Source organism: Pundamilia nyererei, unplaced genomic scaffold, assembly GCF_000239375.1.
Source record: "Pundamilia nyererei isolate P.nyererei 1_Seehausen unplaced genomic scaffold, PunNye1.0 scaffold00184, whole genome shotgun sequence".
Taxonomy (NCBI): domain Eukaryota; kingdom Metazoa; phylum Chordata; class Actinopteri; order Cichliformes; family Cichlidae; genus Pundamilia; species Pundamilia nyererei.
Genome location: NW_005187585.1, coordinates 343,518 through 362,997, shown reverse-complemented (window position 1 = coordinate 362,997; position 19,480 = coordinate 343,518). Strand labels below are relative to the sequence as shown.

General features: G+C 40.0%; 2 protein-coding genes and 1 long non-coding RNA gene across 4 annotated transcripts in view; 1 reads left to right on the top strand and 2 right to left on the bottom strand.

Moving 5' to 3' along the window:
• The first annotated feature begins 5,107 nt into the window (after positions 1–5,107).
• LOC102204638 (uncharacterized) lies at positions 5,108–6,257 on the top strand. The gene is made up of 3 exons (XR_312077.1): positions 5,108–5,267; positions 5,816–5,993; positions 6,069–6,257. It is a non-coding gene; the product is annotated as an uncharacterized LOC102204638 (long non-coding RNA).
• Positions 6,258–7,027: 770 nt separating this feature from the next.
• LOC102192538 (hyaluronan and proteoglycan link protein 3-like) lies at positions 7,028–11,006 on the bottom strand. Its single transcript, XM_013914288.1, has 5 exons — positions 10,874–11,006; positions 10,573–10,795; positions 10,332–10,477; positions 9,204–9,506; positions 7,028–8,773 (listed from the first exon to the last, which is right to left on the bottom strand). The coding sequence occupies exons 1-5, from the start codon at positions 11,004–11,006 to the stop codon at positions 8,478–8,480; spliced, it is 1,101 nt and encodes a 366-aa protein (XP_013769742.1). The 3' UTR covers positions 7,028–8,477.
• Positions 11,007–13,710: 2,704 nt separating this feature from the next.
• Positions 13,711–19,480, bottom strand: part of LOC102204158 (EGF-like repeat and discoidin I-like domain-containing protein 3) — a 9,062-nt gene continuing 3,292 nt past the window's right edge. The window contains exons 4-10 of one of the 2 annotated variants that reach the window (XM_005746834.1): positions 17,420–17,533; positions 17,049–17,230; positions 16,806–16,961; positions 15,931–16,075; positions 15,024–15,226; positions 14,777–14,929; positions 13,711–14,368 (exon numbers count right to left, since the gene is read on the bottom strand). In XM_005746834.1, coding sequence (XP_005746891.1) covers positions 14,225–14,368; positions 14,777–14,929; positions 15,024–15,226; positions 15,931–16,075; positions 16,806–16,961; positions 17,049–17,230; positions 17,420–17,533 — 1,097 coding nt within the window. In that variant the 3' untranslated portion in view covers positions 13,711–14,224. The remainder of the gene's footprint in view (positions 14,369–14,776; positions 14,930–15,023; positions 15,227–15,930; positions 16,076–16,805; positions 16,962–17,048; positions 17,231–17,419; positions 17,534–19,480) is intronic. The other variant, XM_005746835.1, reaches the window with a different exon arrangement.

Below are 19,480 nucleotides of genomic sequence, written 5' to 3'. Positions count from 1 at the left end.
TGTGTGTGTGTGTGTGTGTGTGTGTGTGTAATGTGCAATGTGCAATGTGAGTGTGTCTTTACACACTCACATTGCTGTGGTGTTACTTTGGCCAGTCTGCTGCTGACCTTTTTCTGTTTTGTTTTGAAACTTCCCAACCAACTCCATGACACTGTTTCCTGAGGTTGCACCAAAATATTGCCTGTGTTAGGCCTTACAACCTCAACTATGAAGAGCAAGTGGCCAAGTGTGGAATTCAGTTAGGCTTGTAAGACTTATATTTATAGTTTGACAGAGCTATATTCTGGCAGCTTGTAGTCTGAGAGTTTCATGAATTTCTTGAAGAAGAAGAATCAGCAACAAAGCCTTCATTTTATGGTGTAATTGTGTTCTTCAAGGTGAACAGTCAAATAATCAACACCTCTGATACTGAGATCTGCACCAAAAGTCATAAAAAAATTTCTCTGAGTATTACACAGTATTACTTGACAAAATATAGATAACTAGAATACTGAAGAAGTCACTTCTAGCTGTGTGACTTCTGTGTTACAGTCCTCTCATGTATACAAAAGCAGCCTGTAGTGAAACAGAAGTTCATGTTGCTAGGCAAATGTAGCACAATATAAAAATGCTCCTTTAACCTAAAAATTTGGTAAAATAATAATTGTTAAATTATGCACAAGTTTAGAACCCTAAATATATTTGTTAGTTTTGTATCATTATTGTGCTCTGAAAAACAGCTCTACATGAAAAAGACACTAAGTACGTCTTTGCTGCTTCCACAGGAATTAGGTGGACAAGTAGCAGCCAGGTGCTGATAATTAAATGCACTTAATTAACTGATTAGCTGATAAGAAAGTGTGAGCGCCTTTACAGAAACACAAATTCTGGCAAATTCTACATCTCACACTATACAGGCCCTTGGTTTGTATGTTAAATGTTCAAGTTCAATATCTAAATTCACTAAAAATACTTGTTTGGCTTGTTTGGATGGGTTGCCAGGAAAAAGCCGCTTCTCTCTAAAAAGAACACGACACTAGAGCTGGTAAAGTTGCATGACAATGACCCACAAGATTTCTGGAACAATGTCTTTTTGACATATGAGACCAGAGTGCAGATCTTTGGCTGTAATGCACGGTAGCATATTTGAACCCCCCCCCACAAAAAAAAAACAACAAGACGCCATATCAGCACAAACACCTCATACCAACTAAACATGGTGGTGGTGTGGTGATGGTTTGGGCTTGTTTTTCTGCCACACGGCCTGGGCACCTTCCAGTCATTGAGCTGACCACAAACTCAACTGTAGGCCATGTGGGCATCTGTGTGACAACTAAAGGTTGGAAAGAACGAGGTCGTTCAACAGGACTTGAGCTCAAGCACAGCAGTAAATCTACAACAGAATGGCTGAAAATGATAAGTCCAGACTTCAGCTCGACTGAAATACTGTGGCAAGACTTAGGCATGCATAACTAATGGTAATAAACTTCAATGAAGTGGAGCAGTGTTGTATAGAAGAGTGGGCCATAATTCCTCCACAGTGATGTGAAAGGCTGATAAAGTTATACAGAAAACCATTACTTCAAGTTGTTGCTGTTGAAGCTGGTTCTACAAGCTACTGAGGCATGGTGTATATTTAGGTTTTCAGAGTCCTGTAAAATCTCTCACACATTGCTGTATTGGCAGATTGCTGTATAATGTTGGCTAATTACAATTTACCGTAACCTGACCTGCAAGACAATTAGCACCTGTATTGGAAACAGGATATTTTTTCCCTAAAACAAAATTGCTATAAAGCCATTACAAAGGACCATGAAGTGGAACTATATTGCATATTCTGCTGTTGGCTCTAATGTGAGAACAAAATGAATGAATCCACCTACTGCATGTTTTTGTGAAGAATTACTTGTTATGCAAGGTAGATTATTAAAAGTCCACATTGTAAAGCCAACAAACCAAACATTTGTGTACTTGGCAGCCTCATATTTGGTCAAATTTTATCCACCGCCTTTGTTTTGTTTCTATTTAGAGGCATTTTTACACATGGCTGTAAAACTGCACTCTTTGTGTCTTTCCTTTCCAATAAAACACAGATGCCATAGCTTGCCAAACACACAGTGCTCTGCTTTCGGGTCAGTTTCGGGAACCAGTTACTCAACAGAAAAACAGGTTTTAGATCATTTTATACAAACAAACCAATTTGTATAAAATGACTCACAATAGGATGCCCTATTTCCATTTAACGAGAGATTCATAAAAAGGAGGTTTGTGTACAGAGAAAGTAGTTTCACAAAGAAAAGCAGTAAGAAGGTGGCACTCTCTGAAGGTCGTTTTCTGTCTAGCATTTAATGACTTATATCTGATTGTTGATTCACTGATTGTCTGGGATCTAAAACGATCATTTCCTCCTTTTTTTTCTTTTCTCCTTTTCAATTCCTATGTGAGCAGTTTATGAGATGACTGGGGTTGCTTACTTAGTCTGCAAAAGTCCTTGTGTTGTATTACACTGACTCCACCGTGTGGCAAAGCAGAGGAAATTCCTCAAAGGATCAAACACCGGAGATACAATCAACACCTGTTGGGACACCTGAGGATCAAAGTGTCTTATCTGGAATCAAGGGGCGGCAGGAGGACGAGGAGTGGGATTAGCTCCTCTTTGCTCACCATCTTTTCCAAGTGGTGGGATTGTGCCTTTCTTAGGATGTACTTCAAGGAATTATTTGCTTTAGCTCTCACTGTGGTTGTATAGGGACTGAATCACCCATAAAGTTTTATAGTTGAATGACAGTTTTATATTATTATATTAAAGCGAAACTCTGAAAACATCATATTTTTGTTTCTGTTATATATAAACGGACAATTCTTTGGTTGAAATGGAGGCTTTTCGGTAAGCAATGAGAACCACAACCTTTAAATCCACCAGATGACAGTCATATGTTTTGGTTGTAATGTGGAGCTCAAGGATATATGTAGCATCTACTTATTTAAAACAAAGCATTTTAAATTCTTATCAACATGACATTCATGCCTTAATTTCACATGATCCCCCATCTGCATCACACAGCCAGGCAAGATAATAGATTTCCTTGATTTCCTGAACTCAGCGTGAATATCATGCAGAAAATTATTTTCAAAGGCAACTTAATTGAGCGTGAGGAGTTCTGGGTGGCAAAGCTTTGACCTCTGAAAATCTGAAATGAAATATTATGTGTGAACAGTGAGAAGAAAGCAGAAACGTCAGTGTACATTCACACACCCCTTGGTATCTTTCAGGTGTATGAGGCATTTGTGTTTGAGACAGTGCAATATTTGTTTTGACTGTGAGTCAGCATCTCGAGTATGGTTGGGATCATGTTGGGAAGTTCAATAACAAAAACTTCACCTAATAAAAACTATGTCCTGTCTAAAGTCTGGTACAGATAGAGTAAACAGCAGCATTAACAGTAAAATATTGTTTTTCCCTTTTAAGCAGCTTTAAGGTTGTCAGTATCATCTTGATCCTCGGCTCCCAGCTTTTCCCCTATTATCTTTTTTTCCAGGTATATCTTTAAACGTAAAACTATCTACAGCAGATGAAAAGTATCCGAGAGTCATGTTATTAAAAAACAGGGGAACAAAATCCACCAAAGACCTGACAGGACCTGCTCCATCTACACTGTTCACTGAAGCATCATCAGAAATATTCACAGTGGAAGGGTGGTAGTCGAGAAACCATTCTCAAGGAAGAAAACAGGGAGAAAAGGCACATGCATGCCAAGTTACATAAAAACTGTTCTAAAAATCAGTGACAAGAAGTCTTATGGAGTGATGAATCCAAATGTAAGGTTTTTGCTTCAAAATCATCATCAGCAAGTATAGAGGAGGTCAGGAGTGAGGTGAGTGCCTACAGCCTCTGTAAAACACGAGGGTTTGTGGCTTCATTTCAGCAACTGCTGTTCTGCACAGAAAAGTGCTGTGAAATTTTAATCCAGCATGAAATACCATTTGGAAAGTTTCTGGGAACCGCATTTGTTTTAGCATCACAATAATCCCAAACACATTCTCAATGCATTGGAAGCTCACCTAGATAGAAAAACACACAGTGGAAAACTATCAGTCATGGATTGGCCTCCACAGAGCCTGGACCTCAACCTTAGTGTGGGAGAAATTTGACAGAGAACACAACAAAAGGCAAAACATTCAAAGAAGAGCTTTGAATGTCCTTCAAGAAGCCTGGAGAACTATTCCTGAAGACTATTTAAAGAAGGAAGCTGTCTAAGAAAGTTCAGGCTGTGTCAAAGGATAAAGATGGTCATAATAAATATTGATTGTCATGTTTGTTAGAACTGTACAAACTCAAAAAATCGCTGCATTTATCTAGCAGTTTTCTAGCAAAATATAAAGAAAAGAGCGGTGACTCAAGGTTTGTGCATACTTCTTTACTGATAACTGTACTTACTGTTTATAGATAGCAGTGGTTACAGTTTTACATCAGAACTGGTGCAAGTTAAGATCAAGTTTGCACATGTACTTTAGGCTTTGGACTTAGTAAAGGGGGGGGGGGGGGGGGGGGGATTAATGTTAAAGGTTTTGTAAAATTCAATTAAAAGACTCAAACTATTGTTGACAGGAACCAGAAGGAGGCAGTAAAGCAATTTAAAGGATAAACAATTGCTGTTATATTCATAGAAAAGACAGGCTTCAGGTAGTTCTGTGAGCAAGACGGACAGTGACCAACAGTTCAATGCAAATATTGTTTTAGCTAGCAACTAACAGTTATTATGAGCCTTTTATATTCATAGGAGGTTAACTCTTCTGTCTGGTAGCTAATTGGCTTACAGGCAACATATCAGATAGGCTGATATGTATGCTATCATAACACTGGAAATTGTTTGCTTATATTTGTATTTAACATAAGAGAAGCAAAAGAGTAACTTTAACCCTAAAAATGGTTAGCAGTCGGTGACAAAGCTGGTTTATAAGCCTTTAGAAAGATGTGGGCATGCTGAATAATGTTACCTGCATGTTACTACAAACTGATCATCACACTAAGAGGCGAGTTACATCAAAGGTTTTGACTGTAACAAAATAACTATCATTTCAGAGCACCGACGCTTCCCCTGGTCAGGTGAACGTGAGGATGACGAAAATGAGTACAAAAATGTTAACGTGTACAGACAGACACTTCAAAACCAGAGGGAGGCAGCAAAGCAATATAAAGGGTGAAAAACTGCAGTGAGCTCCCCAAAGAAGAAGAGCAGGCCTCAGGTAGCTCTGTGACAAAGATGGACAGTCCCAAGCAGTTAAATGTAAGTATTTTTATTCTAGGCAGCATTGATTATAAGTCTTTTGCCTTCATAGCAGGTTGACTGTTTTCTATTTGGCAACTAACTAAGTGTCATTCAGCTTATCTAGCAGGTGGCTAACAATGAAGCTAGTCATTAGTCACAGGAACTGTTTGTTTTCATTTTTCTTTTTTGACCTAAACAAGGTCAAAAAAGAAAAATGCAAACAAACAGTTTGCATCTCTTAAACAAAGAGATGCATCTCTTAAACAAAGAGATGCAAAGGAGTAAGTTTAACTCTGAAAAAGGCTAGCAGTTGCTGACAAACATAGTCTAAGAGTCATTAAAAGTGATTCAACTGCAATCAGAATTACACATTTTTTTCCTTTGCATTGGACACATTAAATAACACAAATTAAAACTTTATAATTCCACATTGCTGTTTCCAAGTAATTGCATTTCTACTAAGCTTCGTTGCTGTCGTACCTCCAGCAGAAATCAGGACTTGTTATTGGCTGCCCTTCTTCGTGCATCTGATATTTTCGGATTAATGACTTTATTATCTGTTCCAGTTTCACGTGTCTATCCGGAAGGGATCTTCTATTCCTGCTCTGCAAAAATGCAACACTTGCTGTTCTCCAGGAAAATTTCATTGTCCGTTTTGTTCACCTGAAATTTTCAAACCCACAAACCGCCCCAGTCTTAGGATCCACTTGGACAGCCATCGAAGGGAAGCCTTTGAAACTGGAAGTATGTTTCAGAACTTTAAGTTTCAGTTAAACCAACTCATTCCTAATCATGACGTTTACATCTTTTCTGTTTCAGAATACACCTTCCACAGGTGTAGACTCCAGTGCAGAAGTCAGGCGCATTACCACTGTTTGTACTGCAAAGCCACAGTGATAAGAAGGAAAACTTTCCACAGTCATCTGTCATTTTGCAGTGAGCAACAACAGAGGAGGGTCTGGAAATTATCCAAACTACAGGCTGAATTGACACAAAGATTCCAAAATGACAGAGGCTCCCTCCCTTCATATGACATGGTGAGGGTGTGATGGTGTAGTGCTGCACATGCTCTACGTTAAAGCAGATATGCATTATCTCTTAACAATGTTCCTAAATATTTAGTGTGCATGTCTATAGTTTTATTAAATACTTTGTGTGTGGTCTACTGGAAAAGCTGTAGCCACTTTAGAAAGAGACTCAGTCACTTCCAATTGGTCAGCTTGTCCAAGCAAAGCAAACCAGCATTTATTAAAAACATCAGGGGGACATCCAAGAAATTTATAGATGGGGCACAGCTCCCCTTCTCTGAAGGAAAAAGAGATGGCCCAGAATGAGTGGATGTCTCTGATATTCAACATTCATGATAACTGGGGCTGAGGGGGTTGAGAGAATGGGTTTCATTTTAAGATTTTTACAGACTTTTAATTGTAGTAGAGTACCTTTCTATTTATATTAATAAAATCATGCACTGCCAGCCATATATCAGACAAGCAGCAGTCACCTAATACCCATTACCTTCAACCAGCTGCTTCTGTTTCATTGCTAAATTTAAATATGCTAACATCGGTTGAAGGTCCCACTGATTACCACAATCCTTATGGCGAGATGTGAACCCTGCACATATTTAAGCTATTTGCTTAATAGCTCCAAATGTTTCAGTGTGTTCTTTCAACGTTGTTGATGTGGAACCAGTTCTACCAATTGAGCATCAAACCAACAAGAAGGAAAGTCATCCAAGAGATTTTAATTGGTTTAAAAAATGTTTTATCTTTACAGGAGAGGGATGTGAACGGTAACGGCATAACTATCGTCTCAGATTCAGAGGGCCAAAACAGCCACAGAGCCAGCGGCGGCCATTCTGTGTCTCACAGTTTCACCAGATCAGGCAAATGTGACACTGGGAGGAAAATGAAGAGGAGTACAGAGATGGACTCCTCTAAATGTCACAAAGGAGTACAGACAGACACTCCGAAACCACAAGACTGCGATGAGTATTACTTTATGACCCTCACGAAAGTGTTTAAGAAGTTGGCTCCTCAGAAAAAGGCAGGGGTCAGGATGAAAATCGAGCATCTTCTTCTCGAAGCTCAATTTACATAGAGAAGAGCATACCGTCTTATATATAAATACAGATTTATTTATTTTGATTGCACATGAATTACTTAAAGAAGTGGAAGTGATATGTTTTCTTTTTCACTGTGGACAAAGCCTGGAGTGTTTTGTGTCTTTGTGCCAGGCTACTGCATCTCAAATGCAAACTTACAACATGACAATTATTTCAAACATTTCAGTATTTAATATAAATGTGTGCGAATTAGCAGGATAGTTGAATTCAAACACTTTTTTTTTTAGTTTAACAATTAACAGACTTATTTGTTGAGGACAGGTGGCATGCTTGAGTTATACATTCAAACACTGAGCAGCAGCAGAGAGACAAAACCAGATGTTCTGTATGAGGATCTTTATTTGTAATAAATAGGATATATATTTCCATTTAAAAAAATCAATTAGCCGGCTCCTTTGCTAGATTTTGAGTTGATTGTCATGTGCTTCAGACGATGTAAGTACAACTTGGTGAGACATCACAGTAAATGCTTTACGTTCATGTATGAAAGAGGAAATCAGACAGCAACTTTGTTGAATGTTATTTTCCTTCTCCCCAGGTTTTCCTATCTTTTATATTCCTGCTGTCTCTCAGCTATAGTAAAAGTGAAAGGAAAAAAAAAATGTTTAAAAAGTACAGGAATGCTAGTATTTGAGCTCTGAATCCTCGTGTCAAATATAAGGAGGGATTTTCTTTTTACTATTCTGTTGGCGTATTTAAAGCTCCATAGCGTAGTGGTTTACATATGGATCCAACGTGAAAAAGCTCTACAAAAACTGCTAAATCAAATGTGCAGTGCTAGCTGATGTGGTGAGCCCTTGTTAATGAAGAAACAGCTGAAAGTAGTTTTATTCTACTTGAATAATTTCAGTGGTAATTATAAGTAAAATCTGTAGTAGCTCACATGGAAAGAAATGTATATGAGTTTAGATTCTTTCTTTTTTTTTTCTTTTTTTTTTAAATGTTGTAGCATTAAAGTTTCTTCTGTTCATCATCTTGTGAACCTGTAGATGTTTTGCAGACTGCAGAAGTGCACTCGTCTACAGTGTTAAGCATCCTGTTGGCTATAATAACAATTTTAAAAAATATTTAAATGTTATGGCCCACCAAGGATGGGTGGAGATCTACACTCTTTCAGTATCTAACTTGTAGCAGTAGACTCCATGCTTGTGCTGTGGAGGTGGGAAACCAAAGCTGCGTACCCCTGGCTCAGACGGACCACAGTTACTTCGAGGTCTGGTGATGGGATAGCGAACGCTTCCATCGGCCAGCCAGCCGGCAGCACAGCGGTCAAGCCCCGTGAACTTCCACGCAGAATACAGCTGTCCAACTTTGGCAATCTCTGCTCCGTCCTCCTGACACGCATGCTGAGCTTCAGTCAGGTTCATCTTGTGAGAGGACTGAAGGTAGTAGACTCTCCCTTAGAATAAAACACATTTATTTTGACAGTTAGCTGCACAGACGTGTTTCAGACTGCTATATAGCTGCGATTTATCACCCATAAATGCTAATGTGTATTTGTACTTGAGTTTCTGTAAAATTAATTATGATGAATTAGAACATTCAGTTAGGTCATTTATTCATACACTATATGTATAAATAAATGGAGGCTCAAGTAATGAGTCTTAGCACCTTTAAAGAGAGGGATAATGGGAATCTGTGCCACTGTGCTCTTCAGAAATGAGGGTGTGAAACTGCTAAGTAATGGATCTGCTAATCTTTGTCAGTGTGGGCATCTTGACATGTCACAGTAAGGAAAACACAATTACACATCAGGAAATGGCCACTCAATATCACTTTAGCTTCTCTGTGGCCTTGTTGACCTCGCATCACCTTCTGCTTCGCCTCACCTTGGAGCAAAGAGGAGAAACAGAAGACATCGTAGTGATTAGGGTAGAGGTGAATTCTATCGTAGCGGCGGACACCCGGGGCGAGGCGGGCTCCCCCGCAGGGCTCCCTGGACTGCGTGATCGGATACTGGACTGTCCCATCAGCTAGCCAACCGGCATTGCACCAGTTCATTCCCTCTTTCCAACACTGGAAGAGCTGTGTGATGGTGGCCACTGTCGAGTCCTGCTCCTTACAGGCTTGCTGGGCTCCCAGGAAGCTCAGATGGTAACGACCATGAGGGTGTTGGTAGGGAAACACCACACCTGGGTGGAAGATTCAATCAGACATCCGAATATCTATGTGGACTTCAAAGTGTGTCAAGCTTTCACTGCTATTGTTATTTCATCTATTGTTGCTACTTTGCTTACCAAGTGATACTACCACTGGTTTGTGGGTTTTTGTGTTTTGTTTTGTTTGTTTTTTTAATTCCAGTAAGTAGGTTTGCAATCATCTGCTCTTACTACAAACTACAAAAGAGAATACTTTGATCTGCAACAGTGGGAAATCACAGGCTACTGGGTCAGCTGAACCAAACAGATGAGTGGTTAAAGTTAATCGTGTGGTTTTCCATGGCAACTCAATTTGGAAAGTAAAATGTTTATCAGTTGTTTGCAGCTTTTTTTTTTTTTTTTTTAAATGGATGATTTATTTGCAAATGTAAGCAGTCTGCTTTTATAATGGATATCTACACCAGCGGTCCCCAACCCCCGGGCCACAGACCGCTACCGGTCCGTAAGTCGTTTGGTAACGGGCCGTAAAAGATGAGGCTCGGATGTGAAATTTCTGGTTTTCAGGGTTTTTATCGGTTTTTAGCTTGTCAGAGGTTTTTTTTTCCCGACGTTTTTATCGTTAACTCTGTTTCTCTAGGAATTTCCCCGTGTGTTATGAATAAATCATCTTCTTTTTGGTACCGGTTTTATTTTGTTGAATTTCTCCGCGACACCTTAATGACCAGTCCGTGAAAATATTGTCGGACATAAACTGGTCCGTGGTGCAAAAAAAATTTGGGGACCGCTGATCTAGACTCTACATGTGGCAGCTTTCATTCACGGAAGCAAACAGGATAGCTGAAGGTGTAAATGCAGTACCTTGTAGCTCTAGGTGAACCACTGCGCTTTGGTCCTCCAGTCCATCCACCACAGTACATCGATAGCGACCTGTATCATTCAGCCAGAGTTTATTCAACACAAGTGCAGCATCTCCTGGGAAATCCTGTCGGAGCTGCACACGACCCCTGCCCGACAGACAGTGCATGTTAATAGTTTAAAGAAAAACATGGTCAAACAGTCAGCGATCAGGTTATCGTATTCAGTTGATCATATCTTTAACCTGAAATCTCCAAAACTTCGGAATCGAGTCCCGAAAGCCACGATCACATCAGTCTCCTGTCCCCCAGCGGCGGGCAGCCAGGACCACTTGACCCGGACCTCCCTTGGTGAGCTCGGCACAGGCTCATACCAAAATCTGCATTGTAGGGTCGCATTACCCCCTCTGACCGAAAGCACTGATTGCTCAGCAGAGTCCACGTAGAGTTTCATACCAATAAAATGAACTGCAGAATAAATACAGATTTAACTTATGATACTGATTTTATATTAAAAGGTTAGGGTCTGAGCAATAATGTGCATACGTTCGTTGTTGCCGCTTTCATTGAGGTAGTCACTGTAGAAGAAGCTGTTTTGGGTTGGGGGGGCAGCCGGGGCCCAGTCTGAGAGAACCAGGTGAGCTATGAACAACAATACAGTCTGGAAGCACCAAATCATCATCATCAGTGTCTGCACAATCCTCAAACCTGCGAAGAGAAAAAATATTAGCTAATTAATCATTAAAGGTCATGGAGCAGGATGGACAAGATCAGAAATGAGTTCAGCAGAGGGGCGGTTCAGATTGAGCAGCTTGGAGACAAGGAGAGGCAAGGCTGAGGTGGTTAGGGCACGTGCAGAGTCGGGATAGTGGATATAGTCGACAAAAGATGTTGAATATGGAGCTGACAGGGAGGAGGACAAAAAAAGTATTTGTTCTCGAGGTTTTTTAAAAAAAAAAAAAAGAAGACTCTGCTTGCTGTATTGTGAACACTGGATGTTATGATAAAGCAGCAGCAGTAAAGCACGATACAATTTTAGCAGGTGTGCCAAATGTAATGACCTCACTGTATATAGTTTGCTGTGTTTATACTGGGAAAATGCGTTTTCACACTGCGGGACTGTCACTTAAAGTGACTTCAGTGTTTAGATTTAACAATAGCCATTAATGTTCGTCACAGTAGTTTTCTCGTAAAAAAATAAATCTGGTAATTCTTTGTTTTTACATTCATCAGGTCCCAGTCAGCCCAAATATCAAAGAGAAATTTAAAATGCAGGAGGTTAAAGCTAACAAATTATATCTGACGTACAGTTGTTATAATAATAATAATTATTATTAGATGGCTTTCTTTCCCACTTACCGCGAAATTGTCTGCGTGGTTTTTCCACCTCGTGTGAAAGGTCTGATGTTGGAGAGCTGGAGGCAAAGTGATCAAAATATTCCCAGGATATTAATACCGCATTTAGCTTCCCCTCAGTCTCTGTCGATGATAAAAAACAGGTGCAGCTATGGGCCAGTTAATAATGATGAAGAATGTCCTGACCTTCTCCCCGAGGAGTGTCGGGTTGTACCGCTGCTCTGATTCTTAAGCACAGTCATCAAGCTGCTGGAAACATCCCCGTGTGTGTCTCTTTGTGCAAGCTGTGGTAGGTAGGGCATCTGCGGTTCAAGAAGACCTACAGAAATTACCCCCACCCCCGCAAAGTAAGTTACAGTGGTTTATAGCTTTAAAGGAAAGTTAAAGATCATTGTGATTTTGATGGAAATTTAGCCTTTTATGTTACGCATATTATTCTACTATTGGGTAAAGTCTTTGGAGGCTCTATAAAAATATTAAAATACACAAAATTATTTTTGTCTTTTTTTAAGGTCACCACAGTAATACACTTCAACAGTGTTTGTGGAGGAAAACTCTTTGAAAGCAGATACTTGTTATGGAGGGCAGCAGCATTTACTAGAAACACTAGAAACACCGTAATCTTTAAAAAGAGCTCCTTTTATGGTGTGGAAAACATGACCTACACAGTCACATACAGCAGACACAAACAGTGAAGAAGTATCATGTGTTAGAGATACTTTGACCTCCACTGCTTTTATTTTACAGAGATGAAAGATGTTGCCAGAGGCCAAACATGCCAGGATTGTGAGCTTATGGGCTAACAAGGTGTAATTACTGGTGTAAAGAGCAAGCTAAAGTCTTCTGCAAGAACTGCATTCAAGCGTTTGCGATAACTGGCAACGAGTCTCTCTTGCTATGGAGGAGTTTGGCACACTCTTTATTACAGAATTGTTTTATTCAGACATACTGGAGGGGTTTCAAGCATGAGTGGTGTGTTAAGTATCAGATCAAAGTCCAGATTTTAATTAGGCCACTTTCAATTTTTTATTTTTTGAGCCATTCAGAGATGAACTTGCTGGTGTGTTTTGGAATATCCAAGTGTGCTAGCACTTCAGGAAAGCACCAAAACATCCGCAGACCATCACACTACCACCACCATGTTTCACTGTTGCTATGAAGTTCTTTTTATGAAATGCTGTTAGTTTTACGCAGATGTAACAGACTCAAAACTTCCTAAAAGTTCAGCTTTGGTCTTGTCAGTTCACAGAATAGTTTCCCCAAAGTCATCAAGATGTTTTTTGGCACATGTAAGACGAGCCATTGTGTTCTCTAGAGTCAGCAGTGGTTTTCTCTTTGAACTCTCCCATGGATGCCATTTTTTGCCACGTCTCTTTCTTATTGCTGTATCATGTATTCATTTATTACATAAACAGGCTGTTTGACCTAATTTGGATGTTAGAAAACAGTTTAAGAGTGATTCCTGTACTTTTGTACTGCGTGTCACTCACTCAAATTCGACGTCCACGTTTCCACTGTTTGGTAGAGATTCCCATTGGATGTGAGAGTAAAATAAAACTGCTATAAAAGTGGAATCACATTGAAACCTTATAAAAAGGACATAAAATTGCAAACATAATAGTAAGTTAAAGGATGAGTTTTTGTATATCAGTGTTTAAGAAATGATTTCCTGAATTCCTTAGCTTGAATTTCACCATCACCAGGCTGAGCATGAAGACTCGCATCATGTTTTGTGTGGTTAGAACAGTTTGTTCTTTGCGAAACAAAGAGGAACGCAGCCAACGCCAGGCTGCTCAAAAACTGCACCTTCTTTTAAGTTTTATCTCCTTTTAAATGCTGAGTTGTACAAAAGAATGCTCACTTTTGTCTTCTTTATCTACGCCTTCATTTTGTACCCTGTGTACATGACTCTGCTAACAAGTCAGCTCATGCTTAAATCAGCTGTGAGCATCTACTCTAACATGGGCATTAGCTCAAAAATGGATTTTTGTGTCTCAGCTGAAAAGATACACAAAGTGTAGAAAGAGTTGTTTTTTTTTAAACATTTAATAATGTTAACCAACAGTGAATTAAAAAAGCAATGCAAAACGTTGCTGTTTTCTACATATTTCACATTTTTTGTAAAAAGAATTAGTTGGTCATGAAATTAAATTTAGGAACAAAGCAAAAAGGTGTCAAAATGTGTTTACTCTGTATTACACCGGGAAAATCTCAGGGCTTGCATTCTTAGACAGACTAAGAGAAGATCTGTGCAAAAAAAAGCTCCTAAAGGACAAATGATCAATCTGTGAGGGATCTGTGAGCAGTTCAATGTTGCAGCATCAAACAAACTTTTAGCAATGTAAACATTAGGGGGGGGGGGGGTTGCTACAGTCAAAGTGCTACAAGTGTTAAAGTCCAAGCTATTCAGCAAATATGATTCCCATGGAGTAAAAAACAAAGCAAATGATTCTGTTTGCGATCCGTCCTCCGCTGTGGTGCGAGCAGACGGAGCATCTGAGGATGAGGATGGGGTGCTGATAAATGGTTATTGACTAGTTTCTAATCATCGCAGCCCAACAGCTCCATGCGCAGAGTGATGCGCTCGTGCCATTCCCAGGGGATGACTCGGACGTATCGAGCATAGACCGGAGGCTCAAAAACATTCTTCTTATGGGTGTTGTTGTCAGTGTTTCCCTGGAAGAGCTGCAAAAACATGTTAAGGTTACTGTTAAATGAAAACACATTGTTTTGAACACACCTTACTCCCATTTACACGTGCCAGTGACTGTTTTTGTGCATGCGTGGGTGTGTGAGTGTGTGTTTTGTTTGTTAGATTACAATTTTTTTCTGAAGTGGAGGTGAAGTGGAATTTTCTATGATTTTGTGTAGGTTTTTTAATACTGCTCCTGTTTTTCTACCTTACTGAATCAAAATATTGTTTTGTCATATTGTATTTTATTACGTTTTGTTTAATGTTTTGGATGCTGCAACACAGCAATTTCTCAACTTTTGAGATAATAAAGTATATCTTACCTTATTTTTAACTTAGCTTTGACATATATGGAAAAAAAAAAGAGGAAATGGCATTTCAGGTATTCACATACGTCTGACCTTATCATTTCCGGTGTTCTCCTTCACTGTACTCCAGGACTCCCCATCATTGCTGTAAGAAACTTTAAACACTGATACAAACTGCACTACTCCAAAGTCCTTTGCACCCTGTGTGATGATGCCCGTGAGGCGCTTTGTCTTCTCTAGATCAACCTGGGGAAGGAGCAGGAAAAAAATGGCATTACCAACTAGTAACTTCAAAGAAAACAAGATTTTTTAAAAAGGTGTCTGCTGCGGTTTCCCTCACCTGGATCCACTCTGAGCGGTTGTTGTAAGCAGGAGACCATGCATTAGTCTTCCCCACCTTATCCAGCCGGGCAAACTGAGGGTGCCACGTGAAAGTATCAATGCCCCACGTGCGGTAAGAGCTGGAGGCTGAAAGCTGCCCGTCTGAGATGAACCGAGACTTCATACCAAGAGGCTCTGAGCAACCTGCCGTGTTTGAATAAACTGTGAATCAAAAGGCAGACGGACAGACGGAGGGAGGGGGAAGCCAAAGCGACAGAAAGAGAAAAGAGGGGAAAATTGAAATCACCCGACAGAAAAGAAGAATCAACTTCACCCAACATTTTAAGAATGACGAACATTCACAAAGCGAGTGACTGATTACAATCACAAACACCCACCAGTGACCGAGTGAAAGGAAAAAAACAGAAGAGCCACACAATGCAGAAGAAAGCATGCAACATAGCACACAGAGCTGTTTTTCTTTAAACCTTTTAGCATTAAGATCAAATAAGACAAGAGCTGAAGATGGACAAAAACACAGCCGGCAGTGTTTTTATTCTTGAGTGCTTGAAATGGCTTCTTTTGTTGTTTCATAATAAGGACTGTACCCACAGAGCTATAGTGGATAACTTCTATGTGGTCAAACTAGGCTAGATGTGGTGCAATTAAATTTCAAAAGTCTGTTATTTCACCTGTCAGCAAGACCACAGTAAGAAGACATCAACACAGTAGCACAAGACACAGTAACGATGCTACGAGGAGTTATGCAGTTTAGGTTAAGGGTTCACAGAGGCTGTGACCTGACTTCGACTTAGCGTACACCACCTGTCCTTTTTCATTATTGTCCTATCTTTTTTATCTAACTGCTTTTGCTCGCTGACCTTGCTGTAAGTGTTACGGCTGTGCTGGAAGTTTATTGTGTTTACCGTGAAGTTCACAGCCCAGCAGCTCCATGCGCAGCGTGCAGGCCCTGCGACAAACCACGGGGATGATGCGGATGTACTGGGCCACGATAGGAACGTCAAAAAGGTTTGTCTTTGTGCGGTCGTTATCTATGTTGCCCACAAAAACCTGCAGCAAACAAACACAGGTGAGCAAACTGAATAAACAAAGTCAACAAGAACACTCAGAGAGCACAACTAACTCCCACCAAAGGGCAAGGGCTATACTAAAACTGTTTTATGATGTTTTTATTACAACATGATGATGTCAGCCTGTAATGGCGTCACGGTGTGTTTTATAGCTCTCTCTATGCCCTTTCATATGATAGATTACTCAATATGGTTTCTTTAAATTCTTTTCAAGATCAACTATGATCTTGTTGATTTTGAAGGTCAAGGTCAAATGCTTAGCTACCCTAGATACCCAGGTCCCCCAAGGGTAGTATATAGTTGTGAAGTTTGAAGACAAAGAGAATAATCCTTATTTGTCCTGCACTGGACTTTGGTGCAACAGGGTGGTCTGGGCTGCCTACCCTTCAGCTTTTTTTTGATTGGCTGCCTCTTACAAACAGAGGGTTCAAACAAGAGGTGGGTGGAGCTTGTCAGTGAGAGCAGATATCATCTGTTATCTCAGGAACACAGCTCTAAATAAACATCAGGGAGAGGCATGAGTTGAAGAAAAAAGTCTGGCTCATTGGGATTACTTCTACACCTCATCTCATTGTTCTAGATTGTTTAACACCTTAATATCGACATCCACCACTGTAAGAGTATCTATGTGTTAGAAAATGAGAAAAAGCTTAACAGGTCCACTTTAAACACAATAGAAAATAACATATGTAGTACAAAGTTGTGTCTACCTTATCCCTCTGCTGGCCATCCACTTTGTAAGTGATGTAGGAGTTTCCATCAAGGCTGCTTGCCACCTTGAAGGCTTTGATGTACTCAGCTGTGCCCAGGCGACTGGCACCCTGAGTGATGATGCCCGTCAGACGCATAATCTTCTGCATATTAATCTGTTGTAACCAAAACGCCATGGGTCAGTGAGCATCTGGACAGGTCATGCACTGGTCAGTCTCGTCAAAAGCATTCACTTCTCTCACCTCGATCCAGGGGTTCTTGTCGTGCGTGGCTGACGTCCAGGCGTTGACGATGCCTTGGTTGTTCAGTCGAGCCAACTCTGGGCCCCAGCGCTGAAGACCCAGAATGCCATAGTGCACAGAGGAAGCAGAAATCTGGGACTCCACGATTGCTCCTCCCTCCATCCCCAGCAGAGAAACACACCCTGGGGTATGAGATGGAGGGATTTTTTGTTACTCTTACCACGCTTTAGATCTTTTTCTCATGCTTGAGTGAGCCACACTTACAAGGATATCTCATCAGTCTTTAAGTTCTTTATAAAATGTTGAGGCAAAGCGAGTAACAACAGGCTGTCCGTGTTTGAAATGTGTGTGTCTAATGGTGGTGCACGTACGTAGCTGGCACTGCTTTCCAACATACGGTGAGGGGCACTGGCAGGAGTAGTCTCCATCCAGATCTCGGCATTGCCCTCCATTCTTACAAGGCTGTTTTTCACAGTCATTTACATCTGAAAGTCAAATTCAGAAATTACAAAACAAATAAATAAAACAAAAAAAAAACAAAAAACAAACAAAGAGCGCTTCAGATGCGGTTCACACTTGTCAAACAAGCACAAACATCTGAGGGAAAACTGGTGGAGGACTGAAGCAGGTGAATGACCATAATAATTTCACTGTGTCTCCAACATTCAGCTGGTGACAAATAATTACTCTTCAATCTTATTGCGTTGACAGAAGTGGCCCTGAGGCATGGCGTCATTGAAGAAGGAACAGGGAACAGGTGGGAACAGCGGAAACTTTGAAGTTATATCCATGTCGTGTCACCTGACACACTTACACACCAACTATTCTGGCAACAAGTTAGAACATTTGCTCAACAGCAGTATACACAAACTGAGCTCTTTAAAAAAAAAAGGTATTTCAAATGATAGTGAAATTTGTCATTAAGTATCATTAATGTTTCTCCTTTGATTGAAGGTCCACTGTCTAGGTAATGCTTGGTAATCTCCACAAGGTGGCACACTCATACAACATGAAGACTACAGACAGTTGGGATGATTGCACATTTTTCTTCTCTATTGTTTGAAAAAGAACCTATTCATTTTTAAACCAAGCAGTGAGATTGCACACCAAACAATATTCCAGGTATTTTTAGTTTTTAAAAGGCAAAATGTGACTGAAAGTAAGCAGCTAAGAAGACAAAAGGTGCTGTTTTACTAAATGACCAGTATATAGATTGCTTTGTAATAATAGTAGGTTATGTTAAGTCTTTGTGTTTGGTTTGTATTGAAAACCAGTGTGTACCATGTTTATGATGTTTTCCCAAACCCGCAGCCAGAGGAGGTCAGCCCCACTCCCTGCTCCATGAAAAATCCACAAGTAGAAAATCTCAGCCGCATCAATGAATTATATGATCTACACAGCAGAATGCACTGTCTTCTGCTTTTTCATCTCTGTGTGAGAAATAGTATGCGCACTGGCTAATACAGGGATATGACATATGATGATACAACATAATATATAGTTTATAATCTGAATATAAATTAACTGTTGTAAAATTGCAATGATACAGTGCTTTTATAAGGTGTTATAGGTGCATAAATGCTACAAATGCGTCATTTTAGCCAGTTGGTAGGTGGTTGCTAGGCAATGTGATGGCATAATATTGTATATAGATAAGAAACTTTAGGGTCCTAATGTACCTATGTGCCAATTTTGTTTGCTTAACTCTAACTGTGTAGGAGGAGTTTACGTGCAAACTTTTATAGTGACAGTGACAAAATCTAATACGATTTTTTTTTTAAAGGTAAAGTCCAAAAACGTTGTTACGTTATTAAGTTCAGACTTGATGAAAGCTGTGTAACTGACACTTAAGCATCACACATGCCTTATTTCACCCGTTTTTGTAATGCCTAGAAACTTCAGAATGAATGCAGGGCTGACGTAATGCCACATGGGTCTGTTTAATTCCTGTTCCAGTTAATGCTAAGAGGATTGGTCACAACAGCACGGGCAGAGCACAGCTAATAACACTGAGAAACAAATGATCTTACCAAGAGGCAGACCGTGAAATAGCCTTTGCTTTTTTTGCTACTTAAATCTGGCCTGTACTGAACATTTTATTTTTGTCAAGTGGAATTCATTTTCACACGCTCCGGCTTCACCTCAGTGACTTGTCAAAGGCTCTTTACCTACTATCACATCACTTGTTTTTTGTGGGGCGTTATTTCCGTGCATTTACTGGACATATTATATAGTGCGGCGTATATTGTCTGCCTGGTTCAAAATTAGAAAATATGGGAGTAGACGACCAGACTGCACCAACACTACAATTGGTGGTCAGAGCATGGGCTTTGGGAGGGTGAGCTGTTCCTCCACAAAAAGAGGAAAAGAGGGGAAAAAAAGCCTCTTCACAAAGTTATGCAAGATTTTGAATCAGGTTTATACATTAAATC

Bases quoted from the DNA above. Each gene is read 5' to 3' on its own strand.
- LOC102192538 (XM_013914288.1), bottom strand. From the start codon at position 11,006: ATGATTTGGTGCTTCCAGACTGTATTGTTGTTCATAGCTCACCTGGTT. The intron at 10,796-10,873 runs GTATGCACATTA...TTTATTCTGCAG, and splicing joins TGAAAGCGGCAACAACGAAC to TTCATTTTATTGGTATGAAA. The intron at 8,774-9,203 runs GTGAGGCGAAGC...TTTTATTCTAAG, and splicing joins TTTCTCCTCTTTGCTCCAAG to GGAGAGTCTACTACCTTCAG.